A 25080-nucleotide genomic window follows, 5' to 3' on the forward strand; every position below is an offset into this window, starting at 1 on the left:
AAGAGATAGTCCCCCATCTTGACCAAAAAGCATATTTCATATGCAAAGCCATTTGTTTGAAAGTGCTTCCCCTCCCCCAGTTAAGTTCATGCTTCCATTTTGCAAAAGTTAAAAATGGGAATGTAGCTTAACTTTCACTGAGGAGGTGGGTGGGTGGGGGGGGGGGGCACAAGTAAGAAAATATGTCCAAATCTGTATGCCTCTTTGGAAGTCAGGCCAATTTGTTCAAAGTGTTCCTTTGATATTCAAAATACCCTTTACACATACTAAGTTCCCCTTATATTTCTTTCTTATAATGACTGGTCAGCTGTTTCCTGTAACTGAAAGATCTCAGCTAAAGGATTCAAGTGTGAGACACAGAAGTTATCTTAACTGGAGAGACCATGGGAGTCTGAAGAACTGCACAAGGGACCTCATTACCTCTGAGGATGCTTGCCATAGATGCAGGTGAAATGTCAGGAGAAAAATTGCCTCCAGAACATGGTCATATAGCCCGGAAAAACCTACAACAACCCATGGATTCCGGCCATGAAAGCCTTCGACAATACATTGAGCTTTCTTTTTCCAACAGTCCAACCATTTAAAATACTTCAAAATAATTCTGTTTAATCCTCAAATTAGAACTTTAAATGCATTTTGTAGTATGCCATGTTGTGAAGTCTTTTAAAAATACTGAACATCCCCACGTCCTCAAGGTTTTATTTTAGTAAAGGTTTTAAAAAAGCAGGCAATATGTCATCAATGGGCTCCTTGCACTCCCAAGACTGTTGTCTGGAGCCACCCAGTTCCTCACAAGATTATACCAGAGAATTTCAGTGGCAAACCATAAAACCCCATTTTGGTGGCAACTTGACTCTTGGCAAGTTACCACCAAAATTTAACAATACATCAGCAATAGAGTGAAGCTCAAAGTGAGTGCAATCAGCTAATTAGCCACCAGATCTGGTAAGATTGCCTGGGTTTAAATAAAATAGTTTTTTAAAGTCTCTTGCATTCAAAAATTATTTTTCTGATCCCTTTAAAGTAGATTGGGCACATGGTGGTTATAAAGGCACCCTTCAACTGGTCAGCCTTGGACAGGGGCAAACAGATCCCACAAACTGTCCTTTCTACTTATTAAAGTTTCCGCTGCCACCATAAACCAAAAAAACTCAGAAAACCCTCTAGCTATTTGAAATGTCAAAAGGCTGTTTATAATATTAAAGGCTGTTGTATTCCACCAAATATTGGGTATGATCAAGGGCTTTCTTTGAGGGGAAACAGGAGAGGTTGATACAAAAGGAAAAGGACTGGACCCACAAATGGCAAGGGACTCAGGCTTAAGGTTTAAAAAAATACCAGAAAAGTTTATTTAGAATATATTTATAAAAGAGAAAGTTTAGGGTTGAAAAGTCAGAGAGTAAAATGCAGTTTCACAAGCTTGGCTGGTTACAATGAAAGTGTATTTGCTCTTAAATCTTAACGGTTACTTAGAGAGAATGTTCTTTTCTTTGTTACAACACTTAAACAAAACCCAGCTATTCTTCTTCAAAAAGAAATAGCTGACACCAGTCTGCCACAGCCTATCTCACTGTGCAAACCTTAGGCAAACTGCCTATTTTACACCAGAACTCCTAAAAGCTTTAGTCACCCTGCTCTCACTCTAACATCTACAGATCTAAAACCTAGAACTGCTCTGAGCTGTGACTTGAGCTGAACTGCCCTGTCTACAAGCAGCTTCTTACTTTCCCTCCATCTGGCTAACTCCACCCCTTTTCCCCCAACCAATCCTGGCTGTTGCTGGGCTGGCTCAGGCCTAGGCCACTCCCCACTCTGCTGGAGCTTTTTCCTGAGTTAAGATGGCGTCCTGCAGATCCCTGCCAGGCCTTCTAAACTAAACTACCTAGCCTGTCTCTTCCTACGCCCTGCCACCCCCCAGCTGACAAGGTAAGGGATCTTCACATTCCCTCCCCACCTCAAGATGGTTTGCGGAGTGAAAAGGTTTGCAGACCTTTTCGGAAGCAAAGCCTAACAATATCCTAGGTCTAACTAACCCCCTTAACTAACCTATTCTAGCTAATCTATCTATCTATGTACATACCTACATTTGCAATAAACACCTTTTGCAATAAAACATTTAGGCAATAAATACATTTTGCAATCAATATATACCATAAATACATTATATACAATAAATACATTCCTGTAGGAAAAAAAACATGTTAAATACATTATAACATTGCATATAATCAATCTAACACAGTAAATACTCTACCTTTTCCATGGAATGCCTCCTGACATTCTATGTACATATAATCTCTATACTCTTACCTATATATATATTAAGCTTTTAATATCATCAATATTCTAATATCATCAAGAATCCTATACTTATGAACAAAGCTAAATCATTTGGAGAGACTTAAGTCTCTGTATCTAAACAAAAGCTATTTCAAACATCTCCATATTTACATCTAACTATATTTTGTCTATTAGCAAAACCTACATATCTAACACACCTCAATATAATACATTTCTACATCATACCTATTGTATGAAACATATATATTTCACCATTGTGATAACACCATATACTTTGCCAGACTGCAATTGACCAGATTAACCAATTCCTAAACAATACACTATCCCATATCTTTCTATAATAACATCTTCATTCAGCAATGTGTTATTTTGGTCTGGCCCTTGTAGATAATAAAGTCGTTTGTGCCTTTTTTCCTTCACCCAATTCCAATTCTCCTCCCTCTATTATTCAGTTTCACATTACAACCGGCCAGTCCACTTTTTACAGTATTACACTCTTTTGCAGTCTTTGACCCTATTACATAAGGTCCCTCCCAAGAAACCTCCAGTTTCTTCTTAGATCTTGGTTTTACAACCAGGACCTTATCTCCCACATCAAAACATTGGTGTCTTGTGTGAAGATCCTGCTGTTCTTTCTGCTTCAGCTGGGCAGTTGACAAACTCTCGGCTGCGCAGTCTCTCATGGTGGTTAAATGTTTTCTTAAGTCCTCGATGTAGCTGTTGATATCACTCTCCGGAATGTCCTCTGCTCCTGTCCATGCTTCCTTCAAAATGTCCATAGGTCCTCTTGGTGTTCTCCCATATAGCAGTTCAAATGGGCTGAACTTGGTGCTGGCTTGTGGAACCTCCCGATAAGCAAACAAGAAGTGTTGAAGTTTCTTGTCCCAATCATTAGGGTTCTTGTGGACGTACGCCTTCAGCATGTGGTTGAGGGTACCGTTGAATCTCTCCGTCAAGCCGTTGGTTTGAGGATGGTATGGAGTAGAAGTCAGATGTTTGATCTTGCAGGTCCGGAACAGTTCTTGCATCATCTGGGACATGAAGGTGGCTCCAAGATCTGTGATGATAGATCTGGGGAAACCCACGCGTGCAAATACATTGAGCAGCGCGTCTGCCACTGTTTTGGCGTCCGTTTCCTTCAATGGAATTGCCTCCGGGTATCGTGTGGCAAAGTCCACGGCAGTCAAGATAAATCTATGTCCATCCAGCGTCTTGTGGGACATAGGGCCAATGATGTCTACTCCGACCTTGTCAAAGGGAACAGTGACTACCGGAATGGATTGTAACAGTCCTTTTGTCTTGTCTTTGGTTTTTCCCACCATCTGACAAGTCTCACAGGATTTACAATAAGCTGTCACATCACTTCCCATTCCTGGCCAAAAAAATCTTGACTGTATGCGATCTTTGGTTTTCTTGATACCTAGGTGTCCACTGAAGGTGGTATCATGGGCTAGCTTAAGGATTTTAGCCCTATACTTTTGTGGAACTACCAGTTGTGTTCTTTCCTCAAAGAACTTGGGACCTTTCTGTCTCCTCACAACTCGGTACAGTTTATTTTCTACAACTTTAAACAAAGCTGGTTTCTCACTTGTGGGTGTGTGGTTTTCTGGGACCACTTCATCCCATAAAGTTCTTAGGCTTTCATCACTGTGTTGGGCTGTTTCAAACTGCCTCATATGGCTTTGGTTTAAACTGAAGGGAATTTCTTGGCTGACATTTTCAGTTTGTGAGGTAGATGGTTGCTCATCTGTAACAGTGTATTCAGCCTCCTCTTCTGGCTTAGCTTGGCTTCTGGTAACCATGTTAACATGTCTACAGCGCTCAGCCAAATCATTGCCTAACAATACTGGAACTTCCAAATCACTGAAAAGTCCCATTCTCCATTTTCCAGAGAAGCTCTTGTATTCTATTGGGATTTCAGCCACTGACACTTCAAAAACAGGGCCATAAATTCCTCTCAGCTTGTACTTTTGGCCTGGAAGTATTTGGTCTTCCTTGACAAACTCCGGCCTAATGAGCGATACCTCAGACCCAGTGTCTCTGAACCCCATTAGTTCTTGACCCTTTACTTTGATCACCCTCAAATAATCTCCATTTGTCTCTTTTCCAGTACTCCATACTCGCATTATCTTCACAGGCTCTTCCTGTGTGCGTGGAGACTGACTTTCCTCATGTGGAGATATTTGCTTAACCACCTTAACAGGCTTTGGTGGTGTAATGGGCCTTTTCTGGGTGTTTAACTTAGGGCAAGCCGTTTTCTTATGACCTTCTTGATGGCAGAAGTAACAGACAAGTTTTCCTGTGCCAATCTCTGGAATGCGGTCCCTCCTGACAGGATTTTGGCTTCCCACGTCAGCCTTTTCCTTTGGAACCCATTCCCTCGGTCTCTTGGTGGCTCCTGAACTATGACTCACATTCCAGTCATGTTCCATCTCATCCATCCAAGCCGCGAGATCTGACACTTGTCCAAACTTTTTGTCTCTAATGAACCACGTCATTTGCCTAGGAATCAGTCTATAAAACTGTTCCATACAAACTAAATGTTTTAACTCTTCAAACGTGGTCGTTTTACTTCCTTCAAGCCATCTCTCTAAGGCTTTCTCCACTCGGCTTCCCAGTTGTGAAAAGGTTTCTCCTGGCTTTCTTCTGATCTCCCTGAACATTTTCCTACTTTGTTCAGGAGTCAAGCCAAACCTCAGCTTCACCCTTTCTTTAAATATGAGGTAACTCGCGCTCTCTGACTCTCGCAGATCAGCGTAGACCTCATTAAGTTCTCCACAAAGTAGAGGTCTCAGGTACACCATCATTTTGGCTTCAGGTACCTCAAAATCATGGCAAGCCCGTTCAAAGCTAGCCAAAAATGACTCTGCACAGTCCCCTTTTACATACCGAGGAAAGTGCTTCAAAACGCTTTGTATGTTAGAGTCCTGCTGTTGGCTTATATTAGGAGTTCTATCATGTTCTCTCAATTGTAGTTCTGCCATTCTCTCCTCATGTTTTAACCGTTCTCTTTCTACCTGCATTTTTTCTCTCTCTACCTCAGCCTGAATCTCAAGTTCTCTTAACCTCATTTGTAGCCTGAGCTTTTCAATTTCTACAGAGGTAGCTATTGGTTCTTGTCTACTCTCTTGTACTTGGGTCTCAGTTTCCTCAACTATAGCAGCAGTTGTCTCCCCTTCTCTTTCTGGTTCTTCAGAAGTACCCTTCTTTGTTTTAGGTGGTGCCATGGTGCCTAATGTGTGTTAAAATGGCGCTAGAGGTGTTCTGTCTCTGAGGTAATTCTTCAGTGTCACGTTTTGACAAAAATTTACCTCAGGATTTTCACAAAATGCTCTGGATTGAGATGTTACACGAATCCACACCGCTGTTCCACCAATATAAAGGCACCCTTCAACTGGTCAGCCTTGGACAGGGGCAAACAGATCCCACAAACTGTCCTTTCTACTTATTAAAGTTTCCGCTGCCACCATAAACCAAAAAAACTCAGAAAACCCTCTAGCTATTTGAAATGTCAAAAGGCTGTTTATAATATTAAAGGCTGTTGTATTCCACCAAATATTGGGTATGATCAAGGGCTTTCTTTGAGGGGAAACAGGAGAGGTTGATACAAAAGGAAAAGGACTGGACCCACAAATGGCAAGGGACTCAGGCTTAAGGTTTAAAAAAATACCAGAAAAGTTTATTTAGAATATATTTATAAAAGAGAAAGTTTAGGGTTGAAAAGTCAGAGAGTAAAATGCAGTTTCACAAGCTTGGCTGGTTACAATGAAAGTGTATTTGCTCTTAAATCTTAACGGTTACTTAGAGAGAATGTTCTTTTCTTTGTTACAACACTTAAACAAAACCCAGCTATTCTTCTTCAAAAAGAAATAGCTGACACCAGTCTGCCACAGCCTATCTCACTGTGCAAACCTTAGGCAAACTGCCTATTTTACACCAGAACTCCTAAAAGCTTTAGTCACCCTGCTCTCACTCTAACATCTACAGATCTAAAACCTAGAACTGCTCTGAGCTGTGACTTGAGCTGAACTGCCCTGTCTACAAGCAGCTTCTTACTTTCCCTCCATCTGGCTAACTCCACCCCTTTTCCCCCAACCAATCCTGGCTGTTGCTGGGCTGGCTCAGGTCTAGGCCACTCCCCACTCTGCTGGAGCTTTTTCCTGAGTTAAGATGGCATCCTGCAGATCCCTGCCAGGCCTTCTAAACTAAACTACCTAGCCTGTCTCTTCCTACGCCCTGCCACCCCCCAGCTGACAAGGTAAGGGATCTTCACAGTGGTCTTCTAGGTAATTACTTCCATCATCCCTCATGACTGTATATGTGCCTAGAGCTGATGGGAGATGCAGTCCAATGACTTCTTGGAAGTCACAAGTTTCCCACTCTTGTCTGAAAGGATGACTGATGACTTTTAAATCAAAAATAGAATCAATGAGAAAGAGTGAACAATAAATAGAAAATGCTGCTGTTTGTTCAGGATTATCTTGTGGATATCAATAAGAAGAACTGTCATTCCCCAAATATTTGTGCTGACAAAAATCTGTTCATGTGAATTTAAGTAAACAGCAAGTAGAATTGGTGTAATTGCATGGCTGAACTGAAAAGTCCTTGAAATACGCCTGTTCTACTGCAATACTTTGAATGCAGGAACACAGCTAGCTTTATGATGAGATTGTCGTAGATCTCTAAGAAGTGGGCAGAGTTGTTTTAAAGCTATTAATTACTCAACAAGAATCTTCTGGAAAGTTGAAAAAACAGGAACATTAAGCACTTCTGTTATTACCCATCTATCCCCATTGTCTACTCCATTTCATGGGACTCATGGGAGTTGCAGTTTGGTGAGGCTCCAGCACTATTCAGCAGAGAAGGCTAAAGACCTTGTGAAATGACAACTGTCATGATTCTATGGTACTGAGCCTATGCAGTCAAAGTAGTATCAAATTACATTAGTTCTTTAGTATAGATGCACCCTAAATCATTTCCAGAGATCAGAGGGACACCCCTTAAACAGATTGTTGCTGTCAAGTAATCTATCCTGTCTCCTTTAGAAAACATGCCAGTTTAGATGCTCTCTGGCAGGAACAGAATCAAGGACCACAGAGAGAGGGGGCATTACTCTCACTAGAGAGTGTTTCTCCAGTCCACTGTAATGCCCCCCCTCCCCCGCCCGCAATATAAAATAGTTTTTAACAGCCCAATCCTATTGCTGAGATATGCAAGACCATTGAAATAGGTTCTAGGATATGTTAGAATGAAATATTTGAACACACATGGCAATAATTTTCCATTACATTTTACTCAAACGATGGCTTAATCCTTTCTTACAAAACTGAACTTCATCTGGCCATATGAGTTCCATTGCTAGAACTAAGACAAGAGACAGAGCCTTTTCAGTGGTGGTCCCTCAATTGTGGAACTCATTCCATAGAGATATCAGACTAGACCCTCTCTCCTGGCTTTTAGGAAACATGTGAAGACCTGGCTCTGGAATCTGGTATTTGGGTAGTGCAATGTGGAATCAGCACAATGTAGTCCACAAACGACGACTCAGGACTGGATATCATGGTTTTAACAGTTTTATGCTATTTATATGTTTTATTGTGTTATTATATGATGGGTTGCATTGTTTATTAAATGTGTGGCATTGAATATTACCAAGTTGTAAGCCACTCTGAGTCCACTGCTGGGTGAAAGAGAGTGGGATGTAAATATAGTAAATAAATAAATACATAATTTAGAAATTGTCCTCACTGAATCTGAAAGTAATGAAACAGAGGACAGTACTAATGTCATGGAACAGTTGAAGAAGAAAACAAGAGAAAACACACTAATCCTAGGACTTAGCTTGCTTATCCCAAGAACTTTTGCTTGGGCATCTGTCAAAAGCAGTGTACAATTGTGTAAAAAGCAACCATGCACCAATAAGCAGAGTAGGCCACCACATACCTCCTGACTATACATGGTCAGCCTTCTTCTCCTGTTCAACCATGATAGGCTTAGGTAACTTCTCTTGCAAACCTGTTAGAGTGTGAACTCTTTCATATTGTTTTCTCTTCTCTTTAACTGTGCTAGAAATGTTTTTGCCTCTCCCACACATACACACCATCACACTACACACACATATTACAGATTTCATGTGTGCAATTGTTCAGCCCAGCAAATAAAAACGATTGCTTTAAACCTATATTTGGTACCTGTGAATGCACTAGTATTCATAATCTCTGTACTGACAGTAGAAATGCTGGGACCATCTTCACTGGTTGCCTTCAGAATATACTTCTCAATTACACCTTTGACCTCAGCTGGTTCATCCCAAGTAACCTCAGCACTGTAGCCATTTATGCAGTGAACTCTGGAGGGTGTTGGCACATTTTGTGGGACTGTGAAAGGATAAGACAGAAAGACAGAAAATAGCAGTCCTAAGAAGACTATTGCCCATTCCTCACTTTTAATAGTTGCAGTAAATCAGATTCACCATTAGCATAAATACAATTTATTAGAGTTGTAACTTTCCAGCATTGATTTAATATGACTGCACATCTTGAGCCATTCAGTTTTAGCTATATTTCAAAACCATTCAGACTCCATCTACATAACATTCTTCTTTGTCTCGTTCGGGTTTTCAAAAACACATTTAATGTATCAAACGTGTTGAAGCATTGCTCAAAAGGAAAGTAGGTGGACTGTAGACATTCAAACCTAATGATGTCGCCATGTAAGACCAGATAATTACATTATTACAAACAGGTATTTGATATTTCAACTCAAAAAAGTCACTGACTCTTGCTAAAATGCAATCTAATTTAAACATGCATCAGGGTTTTTTTCTTTCCATATTTTGAAATTGCCCCAAATGAAATGAAAGTTAAAAGAGCAAATTAGAAAACTTAATACTGCAAATAATCCAATTATCTGTAGATGTTTGTCCATTATAGCCTACAGAATATGTGTTTTGCACGTAATCAAAGGTGTTCTTATAGGCAAGCTTGGGATTTTGCAAATCTTTGTGTTTCAACCATTTGCTTATGGGTCAGTTCAAATAATAGATTAAAGTAAATAAAACAATTGAAAGAATTTGGAAAACTCAGCCCCTTTAAGCCTAACCCTAGTAAAAGCAACAGCCTGTTTTCAATTAACTATACTTATTTGTAAGAAGAAATGTTATCAGGCGAAGATGCAAGAAGATGAGTGAACAATGGATGCCAAGCAAAGACCCAAGAAACTCTATACAGCAGAATGATGAGTTAAGGTTTTACCACAAGTGCGTATGTATTTTGGAGAGCTTATAGTCTTTAAGCATCAACTCTACCTCTCCTTGTATATCTTTATTTCCTATATTCATTTAAAAATTGTTTAGGGGAAGGAAGGAGAGTACATTACATTAAATTTCAAAATTATTGCATGGCCACAGTTCCTTCTGGAAGCAACAATGTGATCTTCTCACAAAGCGTCAGGTTACTGACAATACTACATTAATATATTGATTTTATTAGTTCTGAAATGTATCACAGGGCAAGGTAAGGCACTGTATGGCAGATGGTCTTCTCATAGGGGAGACAACAAAACTGACTCAAAAATAATTAAATAGTGCAATTATTTTCGAGCCCTTGGGAACATGTAGCTGCTCTGTGCTGTGGTCAGATTGTAAATATAAATTTATGGTCTATCTTACTCTGGTCAGACAATTAGGACAAAAATATGGCTGCGCTTGCTCGCTTTGGGATGCTCAACCACATGGTGGCATTAAACTGCATAAACAGTACATTTGCAAGTCAAAACTCTGATTTGCTACAAAGAAGTATATTATGGTTCAACTTGCAAAAAAAGTCTGATATAAATGAGGAGGTCATATATCAAAATTACTCCCCCCTCCCAGCAATTCACAAATTTTACTAATTTCAAACAACACTTACTATAGTAAAGCAGTTAATATGTTCAGAGAAGAAGAAAACTGTTTAGTGTCATATCTGAAGAGAAAATATGGTAAAATATTAAATCTGATGGGTTGAACACCAAAAGTGTCTTTGAAATTGCACACTGTGCTTGCACAAGCAAAAGATAAAGGAAGTTGAGTTTTCCTGAATATTTTGAGTTGGGGAGGGTTTGTTCTCTAAATTCCGAGGTTGGCAAAAATACACATATTCTACAGCACTATCAGATTGCTCATATCCAATAATCTCATATTTTGAATGGATGCTAGAAAGGGAATAATAAATTGGTTAAGAGAAAAGAATGGAGGCCCATTGCATCCTTCTGCAATTGTTAATCAATATGAAAACTAGATCCAGAGTCGTATCCACATTTCTTCACCCTATTTTCATTAATGTTAAGGGATTTCAGCAAATATTATTGATTCTGGCTGAAATGATTATCCACTTAACTGCCATGCCAGCATCATACATTTGTAGTTTAGAGAGGGGCACTTAAGAACTTTCTGCCAGAGAGTTCTTAGGTCTTACTAAACTATAAACCTCCAAATTCCATAGGATGCAGGCATTAACAGTAGTGCTATAAGAATATAGTGTAAAGAGAGTATTAGTTATATTGTTATTTTGGTTATATTGTGACCATTTTAATTTCTAGACCTCCTTGAATGCCAACCTTTGGGGAAAATGTGTGTGTGTGTGTGTGGGGGGGGGGATTGTATAATATAACAACAAAAAACATATGATTGTGTGACTCTTCAGTTATGAATCAGATACAAAGTTGGATTTGTTATATAACCCACTCAAATCAATGAGCATAGAACTGTGTTCTTAGACTTGTATTTTCAGGTAAATATAGAAAATATAGATAGGCACGGTTCTAAAGTTGTTTATATTTCAGTGAGATGTACTGAGAAGAATGGTGCCTTTTTCATAATGAAAACCTAAAATCGACAGCCCTGGCATACAGAGAGCAACATAACAAAAGAACTGATATGGAGACAAAATCAGAAATGTTAATTACCTGCTTCTCTTGTGCGACTACGGTTCCAGGCACTAGCTACAGATCCTCCTTCATTAGAAGCAATTACTCTGTACAGATATTCTTAAGGGCAAGAAAGAGAATGGGTCTCAATGTTGGAATGCATTAGCACAAAGTTAACTAAAATCATGCAATTGTTCGTAGAATGAAAGGGCTGATGCGCTACCTGTAAATGGTTGTAGACCACTCTCATAAACACTGTTTTCTTTTCCTCGGTACACTAGGATGGAGTCATTTCCCCTGCAGTTAACAGCACTGTCAGTTGATAGGCATCCATCCAGATTGACTCTGACAGCACTGCTGGACACAGATGCCAAGTTAACGACAGCACCTCGTGTAAATTTAACATCCTTCATGCAGCCACCAAAACCTAGCAAATAGTAAGGGATTAGTATCACATAAAGGGCTTCAGTGGTTAATTAAGAATCATGTTTTGCTTCTTGCAGCGCTACATTTCAGTGATAAGGAGAGCTAGATGTAAATGTTAAACTTCAAATTACATCTGAGAAATATTTTTTTAAACAACAGCAATACTTAAACTGATACAGATCAGTCTTTGCTGAATTTTCAATACGCTGAAATGCACAATAATAACTAAATCTAAAAACAAAAGCCTTAATTTGGTACTTCTTACTGAACAATTATAAACATTAACATACAGTAGGTGCAAAATAATTGATTTTAGGAAACCCCAATTATGTTATTTAAGCTTAAATACATTTATTCTAACTATATCTGACTATTCCCATGAAACAAATATGCATATGCTTTTTGTGTTCTAATGGTAGGTTACATACCTGTGACCATCTTTCTTCGAGTGGTGCTCTGCGAATTCACACTTGTGGAGAGACTGCGCCTGCGCGGGCTCCAACGGAAACTTCTACATTTTAAAACTTTTCAAGTTTTGGCGGTAACCCCGCCCAGCCCCGGCAGGGGATAAAAGGGCGCCCCGTGCACACCGATCCAATTCCTACGCCGCTACGGTAGCGAGAAATTGGAGGTTTGCTCAGAGGGGAGGCTGGGCGGGTTAGTGTGAATTCGCAGAGCACCACTCGAAGAAAGATGGTCACAGGTATGTAACCTACCATTTTTCTTCGTGGTCTCTGCGAATGCACACTTGTGGAGACTAGCAAGCTCAGGTCCCGGAGGCGGGAAGAATGCAAACCGACTATTCAGGTCAAGGGCCAAACAATTTTATTAAGTGCAAACAGTTACCAAACAAGAGATTGTAATCACTTCCGAAGAAGGGCACAGTGCATAAAACTTATGGGAGTACGTGATCCTCCCGGTCACGTGAGGGTGACCAATCAACAGTGAAAGACACTCAATAAATGAGGGCATTCTTGAACAATAAAAAATTATTTCATGACCCTTGAAATAAACCACATGGTGATTGCTGAAGACACTCATTGCAATGAGGGCACATTAAGTAGTTACACAAAACAGTTTTGTTAACAAGTGCAAAACACATTTGCAAGGCAAAAGACGTCAATATCGACACAAACACTACCTGTGATGAGCCCCATTAGGCTATAGTGCAAGGTTGCCTGTGCCTCAGGCAGTAAGGCATCAAGTGTAAAGGTGCAATTACATTCACCAGCACCGGTAAACAGTTGAATTCAAGTAAAAACATGGTAACAACATTCACAACAATATACGGTACCGAAGAAGCTCTCGGTACCGATCAAGTACAAGAAAACTTTGCAAAGTTTTAGGACGGACACGATCCCAAAATTGCCCTCCCAAAGGCCATGTCAGGTGTACACCTGGTATTCAGTCTATAATGTGAGACAAATGTCTGAGGATTCTTCCAAATGGCCGCTTTGCAAATAGCGTCCAGGGGAATCCCTTTAAGGAAGGCTGTCGATGCCGCCATAGCCCTGGTTGACCGAGCCCGGACAACCAACGGGGGTTGCTGTCGAGCAAGCTGGTAACAAAGCTCGATTGTCGAGGTGATCCAATGGGACAGGCATTGCGCCGTGACCGGTAGGCCCAATTTCTCCTGGGCATATGCCACGAACAGTCTCTGAGTCCTTCGAGACTGAGCAGTTCTGTCCCTATAACAGAGTAAAGCCCTCCGCACATCGAGCATATGAAGTCTTTTTTCCCTCGGGGTAGAGGGAGACTGACACAACGAGGGAAGGACAATGTCTTCATTCACATGGAAAGGGGACACAACTTTGGGAAGGAATGTCACGTCCGTACGGAGGACTGCTATGTCCTCGTGAACAACAAAATATGGTTCGTCCACACGCAGTGCTGCAAGTTCCGAAGGCCTACGGGCCGAGGTGATAGCAACAAGAAAAGCCACCTTCCACGACAGAAGTCGAAGGTCAATTGATGCCATCGGTTCAAAAGGCTCTTGTGCGAGTCGAGCTAGCACAAGGTCGAGGTCCCAACCCGGGGTCGGGGAGCGGACTGGGGGGTGTAGGTTGTTGAAACCCCGCAGGAAAGACTTCACGGAGCTCTCCTTAAACAAGGAGGCCTCTCCTGTCCATTGAAGCTGCCAAGAGATAGCCGCCAGGTGAGACTTGAGTGACGACAGCGACAAGCCCCGTTCGGTAAGGTGCAGCAAGAACGAGAGAACTGACGGTATCGATGGTTGATGGTCATCTAGGCCCTTCTCGGAGAGGAAGGCCTGGAAGCGGTTAAGGCACGCCGAGTAGCACTTTTTGGTCGCTGGCTTGTGAGCTGCCTCCAGGATCGGGAGAACTCCTGGGCACAGGGACCTCAGAACTGGATCCTCCACGCCGAAAGATGCAGAGAAGCGAGGTCGGGGTGGAGAAGCTGACCGTCTTCCCGGGAGAGTAGATCCTGCCGAAGTGGAAGGCGCCTCATCCGTCCCTCGGATAATTGGCGAAGGACCGAGAACCGCGGTTGTCGTGGCCACTCCGGCGCTATCAAGATGCAGTTCGTTTGCGCCGACTGGATTCTCTCGATCACCCTTGGGATGAGCGGGAAGGGAGGGAAGAGGTAGAGCAGATGCCGTGACCAGTCTAGAAGGAACGTGTCCCCGAGACATCCCGGTACCGTGTTCAGAGCAAGCCGGGCACCGAACTGAGGGAGCTGAGCTTTTTGCGGCGACGCGAAAAGGTCTGCGGCCGGGAAGCTCCAATCCTTGAAGATCTTGGCCAGTTCGTCGGGGTTCAACCTCCATTCGTGAGAGGTTGCCCTGGTTCTGCTGAGTGCGTCGGCCTCAACGTTGACCTCTCCCGGGAGGTGCAAAGCTGTTATCGACACCGACCTGGCCACACACCAGTCCCAAAGTTCCAGCGACAGCTTGAGAAGTTTTCTCGAGCCCGTTCCTCCCTGCTTGTTCACGTAGAACATTGCCACCATGTTGTCCGTGAGGATCTGGACCGACTTCCCCGTGACCAGGAGGGCAAATGCCCTCAGGGCTTTGAAGATTGCCAGCAGTTCCAAGTAGTTTATATGGCACTGCCTTTCTTGTGGAGACCAGAGGTCGTGGACTGAGAGTTCTCCTGTATGGCATCCCCATGCGAACATCGAGGCGTCTGTCGTGATCGTGACAGCTGGGGGTTCTGGGTGGAATGGAACGCCCCTGCAGACATGCTGGCGGTTCATCCACCAGTTTAGAGAGTCCTTTACCGACTTCGGTATCAGCAGGCGTTTCGCAGCACTGTCTCGCATGGGATTGAAGTGGTCCAAGAACCATCTCTGGAGGGGACGGAAGCGGAGCCTTGCCAATGGTGTCACCATCACCGTGGAGGCCATGTGCCCGAGGAGGACTTGTATCTGCTTCGCCGGGACCACTCGGGATCGACGCACTTTGAGCGCTTCGGCTCGAAGAGCCCTGAACCTCTCCTCCGGAAGGAAGACTGTCTGGGAGAGAGAATCGAACATGGCGCTGATGAACTTTATGCAGGTGGTGGGCTCGAGATGAGATTTCTCCTCGTTTAGCTGGAGGCCCAGGTCTTCGAGGAGGGAAAGCGTCTTTGCCACCTGAAATTGCAGAAGGTCCGGGGAGCGTGCTGCCAACAACCAGTCGTCTAGGTACGGGAAAATGCGGATTTTTTCCCTCCTGAGGGCTGCCACGACCACCGACATGCATTTGGTAAAAGTTCTCGGTGCCGTCACGAGACCGAACGGGAGGACGTTGAAGGCATACGTCTGTCCCGCTACCCTGAAGGCCAGGAAGCGTCTGTGATGTTTTCTGATTGAGACATAAAAGTAAGCGTCCCGGAGATCGACGGACGCGAAGAAGTCTCCGTATCTGAGGAGAGGGAGAATGGACGATACCGTCACCATCCGAAACTTTTGAGGTTCGATGAAGGAGTTTAAGTCTCTGAGGTCGAGGATGGGGCGGAGGGAGTCATCCGGCTTTGGGACAGTAAAGTATCTGGAGAAGAAGGCTCGATGGTTTTGAGAGTCCGGGAGAGGGGAAATTGCCCCCTTCAGAAGCAAGGTCTCGACCTCTGTCAGAATTGCCGAGGATGGTTCGGTATCGACAATCTGTCCTGTTGGTGGGAGTTCTTCGAACTCCAATGCATAACCTTCGTCGACAATCTTTAAAACCCATGCATCTGAGGTGATATTTTCCCATGCAGGGAGAAAGTTCATCAGGCGATCCCCGAACGGTGTCGAGCCGGATGGAAGGATGAGGGCGGGTACCATTGGGAGGGACATGGGAACAACATCTGTAACGAAGGGACAAACGGTATTGTCCATTAGGGCGTCAAATGCGGCGCCTAGCCTGATTGCCTCCAGAGGCCTGGCGGGACCGCGACCGCTGCTGCTGGTGCTGCCTCCTTTGCTGTTGAGGTTGCTGAGGGTGGGTTTGTTGGGTGTTTCAGCCACTCCAAGCCCTCATCGTCCGTTCTGTACCATGATTCAATTTTCTTAGAGGTTGGAGGGATGGAGGAAGGGGTCTTCCAGGAGCCTTGGATCACTTCAAGGAGGTAGGGAAGGAAGGGTAGAAGAGGAGCGGGTGGGGATTCCGCTTGCACCCTTTTAAACACCGGGTCTTGCACTGCCTTGGAAGTCTGCTTGACCTCCAGGCCTAGGGCATCAGCCATACAAGCCATTTGATCTGCAAAGGCTCGGACATTGTCAGTGGGAGATGGAGGGTCAGCCTCATAGGCGTCGTGAGTGGGTGATCTCTCGATCCCGAGAGACAACACAGACCCCGAGTGTACCGATCCCGGCAACTCGCCATCTTCCTCTTCGTCATCGGCCGCCACGGATTGAGGAGGAGGGGATGAGGAGACATCCCGACTCGGGCGCTGCAGTAGAGCCACTGAGGGGGGCTTTTGAGGCCGAAGCCTGAATGGCACGGGCCAGTCTCATAGTCTGCCTGCCCCTTTCCGGAGTCTCCAACACTGGAGAAGTCTCCTGTCTTGCCGTCACAGTTGTCAAGGTCGTGACCGACAGGAAAAGCTCCTGTCTGGCTGTCACATGTCGAGTTGGTGCCTCGATCACCGTGTCCACCGAGATCACCGGGGACTCGGGTTGTTCCGACGGCAGTTCTGGCAAAGGCTGTGGCTCCTGGGCAGGTTGAGGGGCCGGTTGGGGTTCAGCAGGTTGCAAAGGCGATGACCTCGCCGACGAGGTGGCCGAGGAGGCGGTGGTTTGCTTCCGAGAAGAAGAAGAAGACGAGGATGGAGGCGGCATCGTCTTCTTCTTTGCCGGCGGCTGAGCTGTCTTCGACACCGACTTGCCCGGGGTGGGCGGGACGGAGGATGAGGTGGAAGCACGCCGAGATTCTTCTTGAGACCGGCGAAAAGCAATGCGAACCGCCGTGGAAGATGGCGGAGTCGCCGACGTCGACCTCGTGGACCTGATCGATCTCACCGACGCCACAGAGCTGGTCGAAGAGTGCCGGATGCGTACGGTCTCGGTCGTGACCGTGCATGGAGCTTTCTGCTTTGTAGGCTTTGTAGCCTTGGAAGCTGTCGACACCGAGGCCTTAGAGGTTGTCGACATAGCTGCTCTCGGCCTCTTCTGTGCCGCCTTCTTCGCCCTTGTCTGGCGAGGCTCGGTCTCCGCCGAGGGATCGATAGATTTTGATGTCGATGCTGCCTTCGACGTCGAAGCTGATGTTGAAGGCCTGGATACCGCAGCTGACGTCGACACCGATGTCGATGTTGAAGGTACCGGAGCCAACGTCTGCTGGTATAGAAGGTATCGAAGCCGATGGACCCGATTCTTACGGGACTGTGCCGTCAACGATTGACAATGACGACACGAAGAAGTAATGTGTGCCTCTCCGAGACACAAAAGGCAAAGAGCGTGTTTGTCCGAATCAGGGATCTTCCTCGGACAATTCGCGCATCTTTTGAAGCGAGTTGTTGACATAATACAGCCAAACAACTCGAGGAAATCTCTGTAGAGAAACTATCCAACTAGAAGTACCGAAGCGAGCCGTGCAGCGGAAAAAAAGGAATTGGATCGGTGTGCGCGGGGCGCCCTTTTATCCCCTGCTGGGGCTGGGCGGGGTTACCGCCAAAACTTGAAAAGTTTTAAAATGTAGAAGTTTCCGTTGGAGCCCGCGCAGGTGCAGTCTCTCCACAAGTGTGCATTCGCAGAGACCACGAAGAAAAAATATTGTTACCATAGTATTGTTACCATGTAACCAGCCTTGAGCCATGAGGAGAGGTGGGTAAAAAATAAAAATGCTATTGTTGTTGTTGTTGTTGTATAAAAATCAGAATAGTGATATTAATTTGGCATCCCTTAACTTGGGGCGGGTATCTTTAACACTATTTCATTTTGGCATTATGATTTCCATGATACAAAGAAGCATGGCCATTAATGGAATAACTATATTTTCCCTACCCCTTTGATAATTTACTTGGAAACTTGACCAACAACAACAACAACAACAACAAAAACAGTTTCTCAATTTGTTACTCAGCATATACAACATTAATTTAAATTAATTTAACAGATTACATCTGACCTAACAAAGACCGAGTGGTAGGAAAAATAGCTAGCCTCAATGATAAAAATTATTTCAAAGTAATATATTTCTTAAGTTACTGTCTCCTTTTTCCACCAAATGGTAATCAAGTTAGTAGGCAGCTGCATTAAATCACTACTGACCAAGAGGTCATGAGTTCAAAACCAGCCTAGGTCAGAGTGAGCTCCCAAACATTAATAGTCTAGCTTGCTGTTCACCTATGCAGGCCAAAAGACAGTTGCATCTGTCAAATAGGAAATTTAGGTACCGCTTTGTGCAGGGAGACTAATTTAACTAATTTATGATACCATAAAACCTTCCAGCAGCATGCGTAAGAATGAGGAAGTACTCCATCAAGGACTTGGTGAAGTGGCATTTCCCCCTGTGGCTGGAATCGAGCATACCCTCATGAAACCAGAAAGCTGGATTGTTAAATTGCCTCTGTGTCTGTCTATATATGTTGTATGTCTAATGGCACTGAATGTTTGCCATGTATATGTGCATTGTAATGCGCCCTGAGTCCCCTGCGGGGTGAGAAGGGCAGAATATAAATACTGTAAACAAACAAACAAACAAACAAATAACTACAATACTATAAATACCACAAATATAAATCAGCAATAAAATGCAAAGAATGTCCATAAAAATAAAAAAGGAAGGCATTTTCAAAAGCTGTTAAAATCAACATTTTATAAGCCTACTGGCAATTATTGGTATGTATGTAACAATATTGGAATTTGAAGCAGTATGCTCACATTAATTGAATACAAACAATTTGAATGAACGATTGAGTCAAAGATCTGAGCATAGATCATAATAATCACTTTTTTATCACAAGACTAGAAACCTATACCTCGTTTTCACATGAAACAGTAGGTTACAAATAAGAATAAATAATAATAAACTTTATTTATAACCTGCCACCATCTCCCCAAAGGGGACTTGGGGTGGCTAACATGAGGCCAAGCCCAAAATAATACAATATAATAAACACACCACAATAACAAATGGAGATAGTCTTTCCATCCACTGTAGATGCAAATCATAAAGATTTCCTATCACTACATACATCATTGATATTTTTCCCAGCACTTTATAAAAACGCACCTTCTTCGAATCCCAGCTCTTTAAAGGCATTCTGGACCTCATCTGGGACTCCTCCAATGTAGACTGGAGAGTTTACAAATAGCTGCTCTAAACCAGGTTCCACAACATGTTCCATCATATTATTCATACTTGCTGAAACCCGGGGTCCTTCTTTTTTCAAAACAACTGAATTCCACTTTCCATCACAGTAGGACAAGCCTAACCAGAGATTCACACGAGTAGACGCAATGCCATTTCTAAGCCAAAAAGAAAGGATCCCACCTTTTAGTTCTGCCTGTAGGTTGTGGTTAAAGAAACAGAAAAGAAAAGATTGTCAATAGCAAAAACAAAATAAATGCAAATATATGGTAGGAATTTCAGCAGCTGATTACACGCAAAGTGTTTCAAAACAATATCAGTGGTTATACTAGTTCTATATGCAAGTTCACAGCTTGGGTGTGATCCTGGATTTATCGCTGAGCCTGGAACCCCAGATCTCGGCGGTGACCAGGGGAGCATGTGCATCATTAAAACTTGTGCGCCAGCTGCACCCGTACCTTGGAAAGACTGACTTGGCCACAGTAGTCCATGCTCTGGTTACATCCCGTATAGACTACTGCAACACACTCTACATGGGGTTGCCTTTGAAGATTGTTTGGAAGCTTCAAATGGTTCAGCAGGCTGCAGCCAGGTTGCTAACGGGAGAAGTGCTCAGGGAGCATACAACTCCTTTGTTGCACCAGCTCCCCTGGCTGCCGGTTTGTTACTGGGCACAATTCAAAGTGCTGGCTTTAGCCTATAAAGCCCTAAACAGTTCCAGCCCATCTTACCTGTCCAAGTGTATCTCTCCTTATGAACTACCTAGAACTCTAAGATTGTCTGGGGAGGCCCTGCTCTTGGTCTCACCTCCTTCACAGGTGCATCTGGCAGGGATGAGAAACAGGGCCTTCTCAGTGGTGACCCCTTAGCTGTGGAACTCCCTCCCTAGGGATATTAGATTGCCCCCCTCACTCCTGATATTTTGTAAAAAAGTCCAAACTTGGCTCTATGAGCAAGCTTTCGCAAATGCAGCATATCAGGTAGATATGGAACTATGGAACGACTTGACGATGCGATTGGAAAACTAGTTTAGTAAGAAGACACTGATGATTGATGTTTTTATTGGTTTTGTATGGTTTTTATATTATATGCTAAATGTTTTTTAACTGTATTCTATGTCTGCCAGGCATCAAATTGTTGCCGACTGTAAACCACCTTGAGTCGCCTCCGGGCTGAGAAAGGTGGGATACAAATACCACAAATAAATAAATAAATTCTAAGCATAATCATAATGATTCTACTATACTAAACATAATAATAATTCTTCAAAACAGTAACTACCAAGAAACCAGAGAGATTATTAGTTGTGTTATGAGCCATACCGATACTTTCTTGAACTGACTGTTTGGGAGAGATCGTCATAAGATCAGGCAGCCAATATCTGATCATTTTTCAGTCTCAAGATGGTGTGAAAAACAAGGAGAGATGCCACTATGTGGATTTATTTAAAACTAAGCCCACTCATAATTTACTCCAGTCAAGTATGTAAATAGAAGCAAATGAAGGGTAGCCCAGCAGATATTGTTGAATATTAACTCCCAGAACTCCACAATATTGGCTTGGGATGATGAAACTACATTCAGAAAAATCTGTAGGGTTACAATTTGGCCAGACCTATTATATCCCAAAGCAATGGGATACTTTATAGTTTCCAGCAAATCTGGTTCATCTCCTGAATTTGCCCAAAACAAACCTCAAAAACCAAACTTTTAAAAAAACACCCTTGCAAGCTCACCAGAAGCTTCTGTGCATTGTGGGGGTGACACTGAGATATATTTCTTTGCCAGTTTAGTCAAGCCCTAAGGCCCACAGCAAAATACTAACTGAAAACTGGATAACAACTACAACAACAAAAGTTTTGTGGCATCATTAACATCATAAGTTTTATTTTAGCATGAGCTTTGAAATTTGATGTTCATGCGGGGGTATTCTTTTAAGAAATATAACAGCTTGACTATCAGTATTAGACAATTTTAAAATTATAAGAATGATCTAATCAGAGATTAGCATTCTGAAATCCCATTAATTTCATCAGAAATATTAATTTCTTGTTTAACTTGTCTCACGGATGTCATAAACTGCACTTAAAATTTGGCAGCATCATGTTTATATTTTAATGCTAATGCAAATGAATGTTCATTTGCATTAACATGAACATATGACCATTATTAAGATCTGTGTAACTGACACCAAACTGCTATAAAATATTGCTGTTTACATTTAGGAAATAGAAAAAAAATATTTGTCAGTTTTCTTATTAAGATTTATACAAGAAGAATATTGAGAAATATCCATGACACCATCTTAAACTAGCTTTAAATTGAGGCGTAAGTTAGATTTTACATATTAAAAATACATATTGATCTAACATTTCTAGCATATTTTTGTATATGTCTAACTAATGATTTTGTAAAAATATATATATTAGGAAGGAGGTTGACATATGAGTCAATTTATCTAATACAAGCACACATTATCAAAATATCCATTTTCCAGTTATATTGCTGGCATGATTTAAACAGTCAGCACTGCATCTTGTTTAGGATGCAGTGGTAAGTATATTTTGAGATTCTTTATTGTCTAGTGAAGGGTGGAAATGGCATTTACATAAGGAAACAAAAAGATTAATAAGGCCAAGGGAAATCTTATTGTCTGAAATAAAGGAAGCAACTGAGAATATGGACCTTGTTCTTCAAGAAACAATTATTTAATATGTGTCATTATCTTATGTGTCAATATAAAATAATATTACTAGATAACTGGACAGAATACTTTTTTGGTTAAAATGACCCCAACTGTTAAAATACGTGTTTCCAGTTGCCAACTCAATCACGGCCGAGCCCCCCCCCCCCCCCGCCTTTTCCGCCCCCTTTGTCCTTTCATTTTCTGAATTCAAAGACAAGAGCCATACAAAAGCAGTCATTGAGCTGTCACAAACTCCTTTCCAATGAGACCATAGTGTTATTTCACAAGAAAGACCATATAATTCCAAATGTTAGGATCCGTTAAGGGAAGAAACTGGCTGCACATAATAAAATAATATAATAATTCACAAGAATTGGAACTGTGAGGGGAAACCTCTCAAAAAGAAGACGTGATATACGCTGTTATCCCATGTATCTCTGCAGCTACGGCCAGCATTGTCTGTACAAATACAAAGCCTCTGTGAATTGGAAAGAAAAGTACAAGGGGATGCTCTGCAGAAAAAGGGTTATCTTGGGGTAGAGATGTAAATGTGTGACCATTTCCTCCTTTCAAGCGAGGATGAATAATTTCAATAGTTTCCTCCCCATTGTAGTGAAAACATCTATGAGTATTTCTGCACCATTTTTGCCACATCCCAGTGTTTCCAGATATTACTCTGCACAGAAATACATATGCAAGCATTAAACACAAATTGCATGAACTTCCTGCAACTGTATTTTTACTCTTACCTATACTTCCCAAATGTCCTGAACTACAGGAAAAAATAATGGCATATGTCCTATCTTTGCCTGCACTGGATAATCTAGTCCCACATGTTAAAATAGGACTTCTTTATTAAATGCATTCCAAGTGCCAATCATTCAGAGTATTCTTACAGCGGCTTCTACCCTGCCAGTGCTTTCCCCTGGTAGATTACTGATCAGTACGCTATACTAGTAATTTAATGGCTGATTTGCAGATTGGAAGAAATGGAGAACCTAGATGTTTCATGACAATCAGAGTTGGGAAATGTCAGGGTTGGGGCATACCATTCACTTCCATCTTAATAGAGATGTAAAAGTAAAGGTTTTCCCTGACATTAAGTCTAGTCGTGTCTGACTCGGGGGTGGGGGGGGCAGGCTGCTCATCTCCATTTCTAAGCCAAAGAGCCAGTGTTGTCCATAGATGCCTCCAAGGCCATGTAGCCATTACCTTGGAGCATCATTACCTTCCTGCCAAGGCGATACCTATTGATCTAATAATATTTGCATGTTTCAAACTGATAGGTTGGCAGAAGCTGGGCCTAACAGCAAGAGATGACCCTGCTCCCTGGATTCGAACCACCAACCTTTCAGTCAACAAGTTCAGCAGTTTGACTCACTTTGCCACCAGGGGGCCTTTAATAGAAAGACAAATAGTGAAAAAATACCAGTTCCTCTTTTGGAAACAATAGAAGCAAAGAAGGAATACAGAAGTAAATGAAAGCACTGGGAAGTTGCATTTTTCAACATACATTTTAACATTCCAAGTTAAGAAAGATACTATATACAAAGGTTTTCTGTAAAGACATCAAGGTATGGTAAGAAAATTTGGAATATGGCAGTTTCTAAACAGAGGCTGGATGGCTATCAGACAGTAGTTTGTTGTGTATTTCTATATATCCGGGGATTGAACTGGAGGGTCCCTAGGGTAACTTTCAGTTCTGTGATTCTATTTGGTATTTAGTACTGTCACCTTGCCATTAAAAAAACTAGTAAGATACCATTATATTTTTAAAATGTTCATCAGAACTGAATAGTCAAAGCAAAATGTGAAAACATTCAAAATTCAAAAAAGCAAATTTGGTGCTGCAGATTTTTTGAAAATATGTGATCAAGCTGAATTACATTTTGGTTTCATTGATTGGTTCACAAAATTTAGTCTTGTCCTCTGGGCTGTTTTTTGCATCCAGAATCATTTAAAAAATATTGATTAAAAATGCAAAGTTAAATATGACTGACAATATATTACCAATGCACACATGTCAAATGGGGCAAATTGACAAACCAAGAAATTAAGAGGTATGGGAGAATGCAGAAACTTGATCTGGGAAATTTGATGTGTCTTAATTCTATCCATATTCAAGTTTAAACCAAAATTCTGGAAGAGTGTTATTTGGGGTAAAGTGAACTCACATAACAATGAATTACCTGAATTGCGAAGGTTGTTCTAAAGAGATTAGATAGATGATAGGTAGGTATGGTAGGTAGGGAGGTTGGTTGATAGATGGATAGATAGTATTACTGTACTTTGAGCATAAAGCACATACATTCCATCAAAGTTGTTAGAAACATGCTCATTTATTTCATGATGAACCTAAAAGAAAACTAGAGACAAAGTTGGGGGAGGAGGGGGGGACCCAGCCAACTGAATGATTAGCCAGGCCAAAGCTGAACTGCACTGTCAAAATGGTAATTTGTACTAAAGAGGAGAGTGCTCATATACAGTAGCACTTCTGCTGTATTTTCTGGTCTCAACATATCTTAATTAGGGCCAATGTATTTAGGACTTGGGCAGGGACCATGTCACTTTTGAATATTAGCACTCAAGAAATGTTAAATACTAATCGATGGCCTCTTCAGACAACTTCAGCTTCTAATAGTCTGAGATTACATGATTGTATAAAGCAAGGAAAACTAGGTGGCCTAGCAGTAAAATACAATAGTGAAATGGCTGAAGATAAAAATCAATACAATACTATTCTTTCTAGCTATAAAACTATACAGGAGAGTAGATTAGGTCATAGAGGTTATGGACATATCGCTATACCTAAGGTGAAACACCGAAGACCTAATGAACAGTTTTTATGGATATACAGCTGATTCATAAAACTACTACTGTGATTAAGCTTCTATCTACCAAACCGAGAGAAGGACCAGAAGCTACCTCTATTTCCAGCTCCAAACAATGAAACCAAACGGCAATGGGCATATTCTCTCATAAATTTGTCCTAGCACAAGTTGTTTCCTGCATCAATGGAATTACCT

General features: G+C 42.1%; 1 protein-coding gene across 2 annotated transcripts in view; it reads right to left on the reverse strand.

Moving 5' to 3' along the window:
- The window catches only part of USH2A (usherin), a 546480-nt gene that overhangs the window by 349809 nt on the left and 171591 nt on the right, over positions 1-25080 (reverse strand). For both annotated transcript variants that reach the window (XM_060754270.2, XM_060754269.2), the window contains exons 27-30: positions 19292-19565; positions 11432-11635; positions 11248-11328; positions 8493-8678 (exon numbers count right to left, since the gene is read on the reverse strand). In XM_060754270.2, the coding sequence (XP_060610253.2) occupies positions 8493-8678; positions 11248-11328; positions 11432-11635; positions 19292-19565 (745 nt within the window). The remainder of the gene's footprint in view (positions 1-8492; positions 8679-11247; positions 11329-11431; positions 11636-19291; positions 19566-25080) is intronic.

The sequence above is a fragment of the Anolis sagrei genome, chromosome 1, assembly GCF_037176765.1.
Source record: "Anolis sagrei isolate rAnoSag1 chromosome 1, rAnoSag1.mat, whole genome shotgun sequence".
Lineage (NCBI taxonomy): Eukaryota > Metazoa > Chordata > Lepidosauria > Squamata > Dactyloidae > Anolis > Anolis sagrei.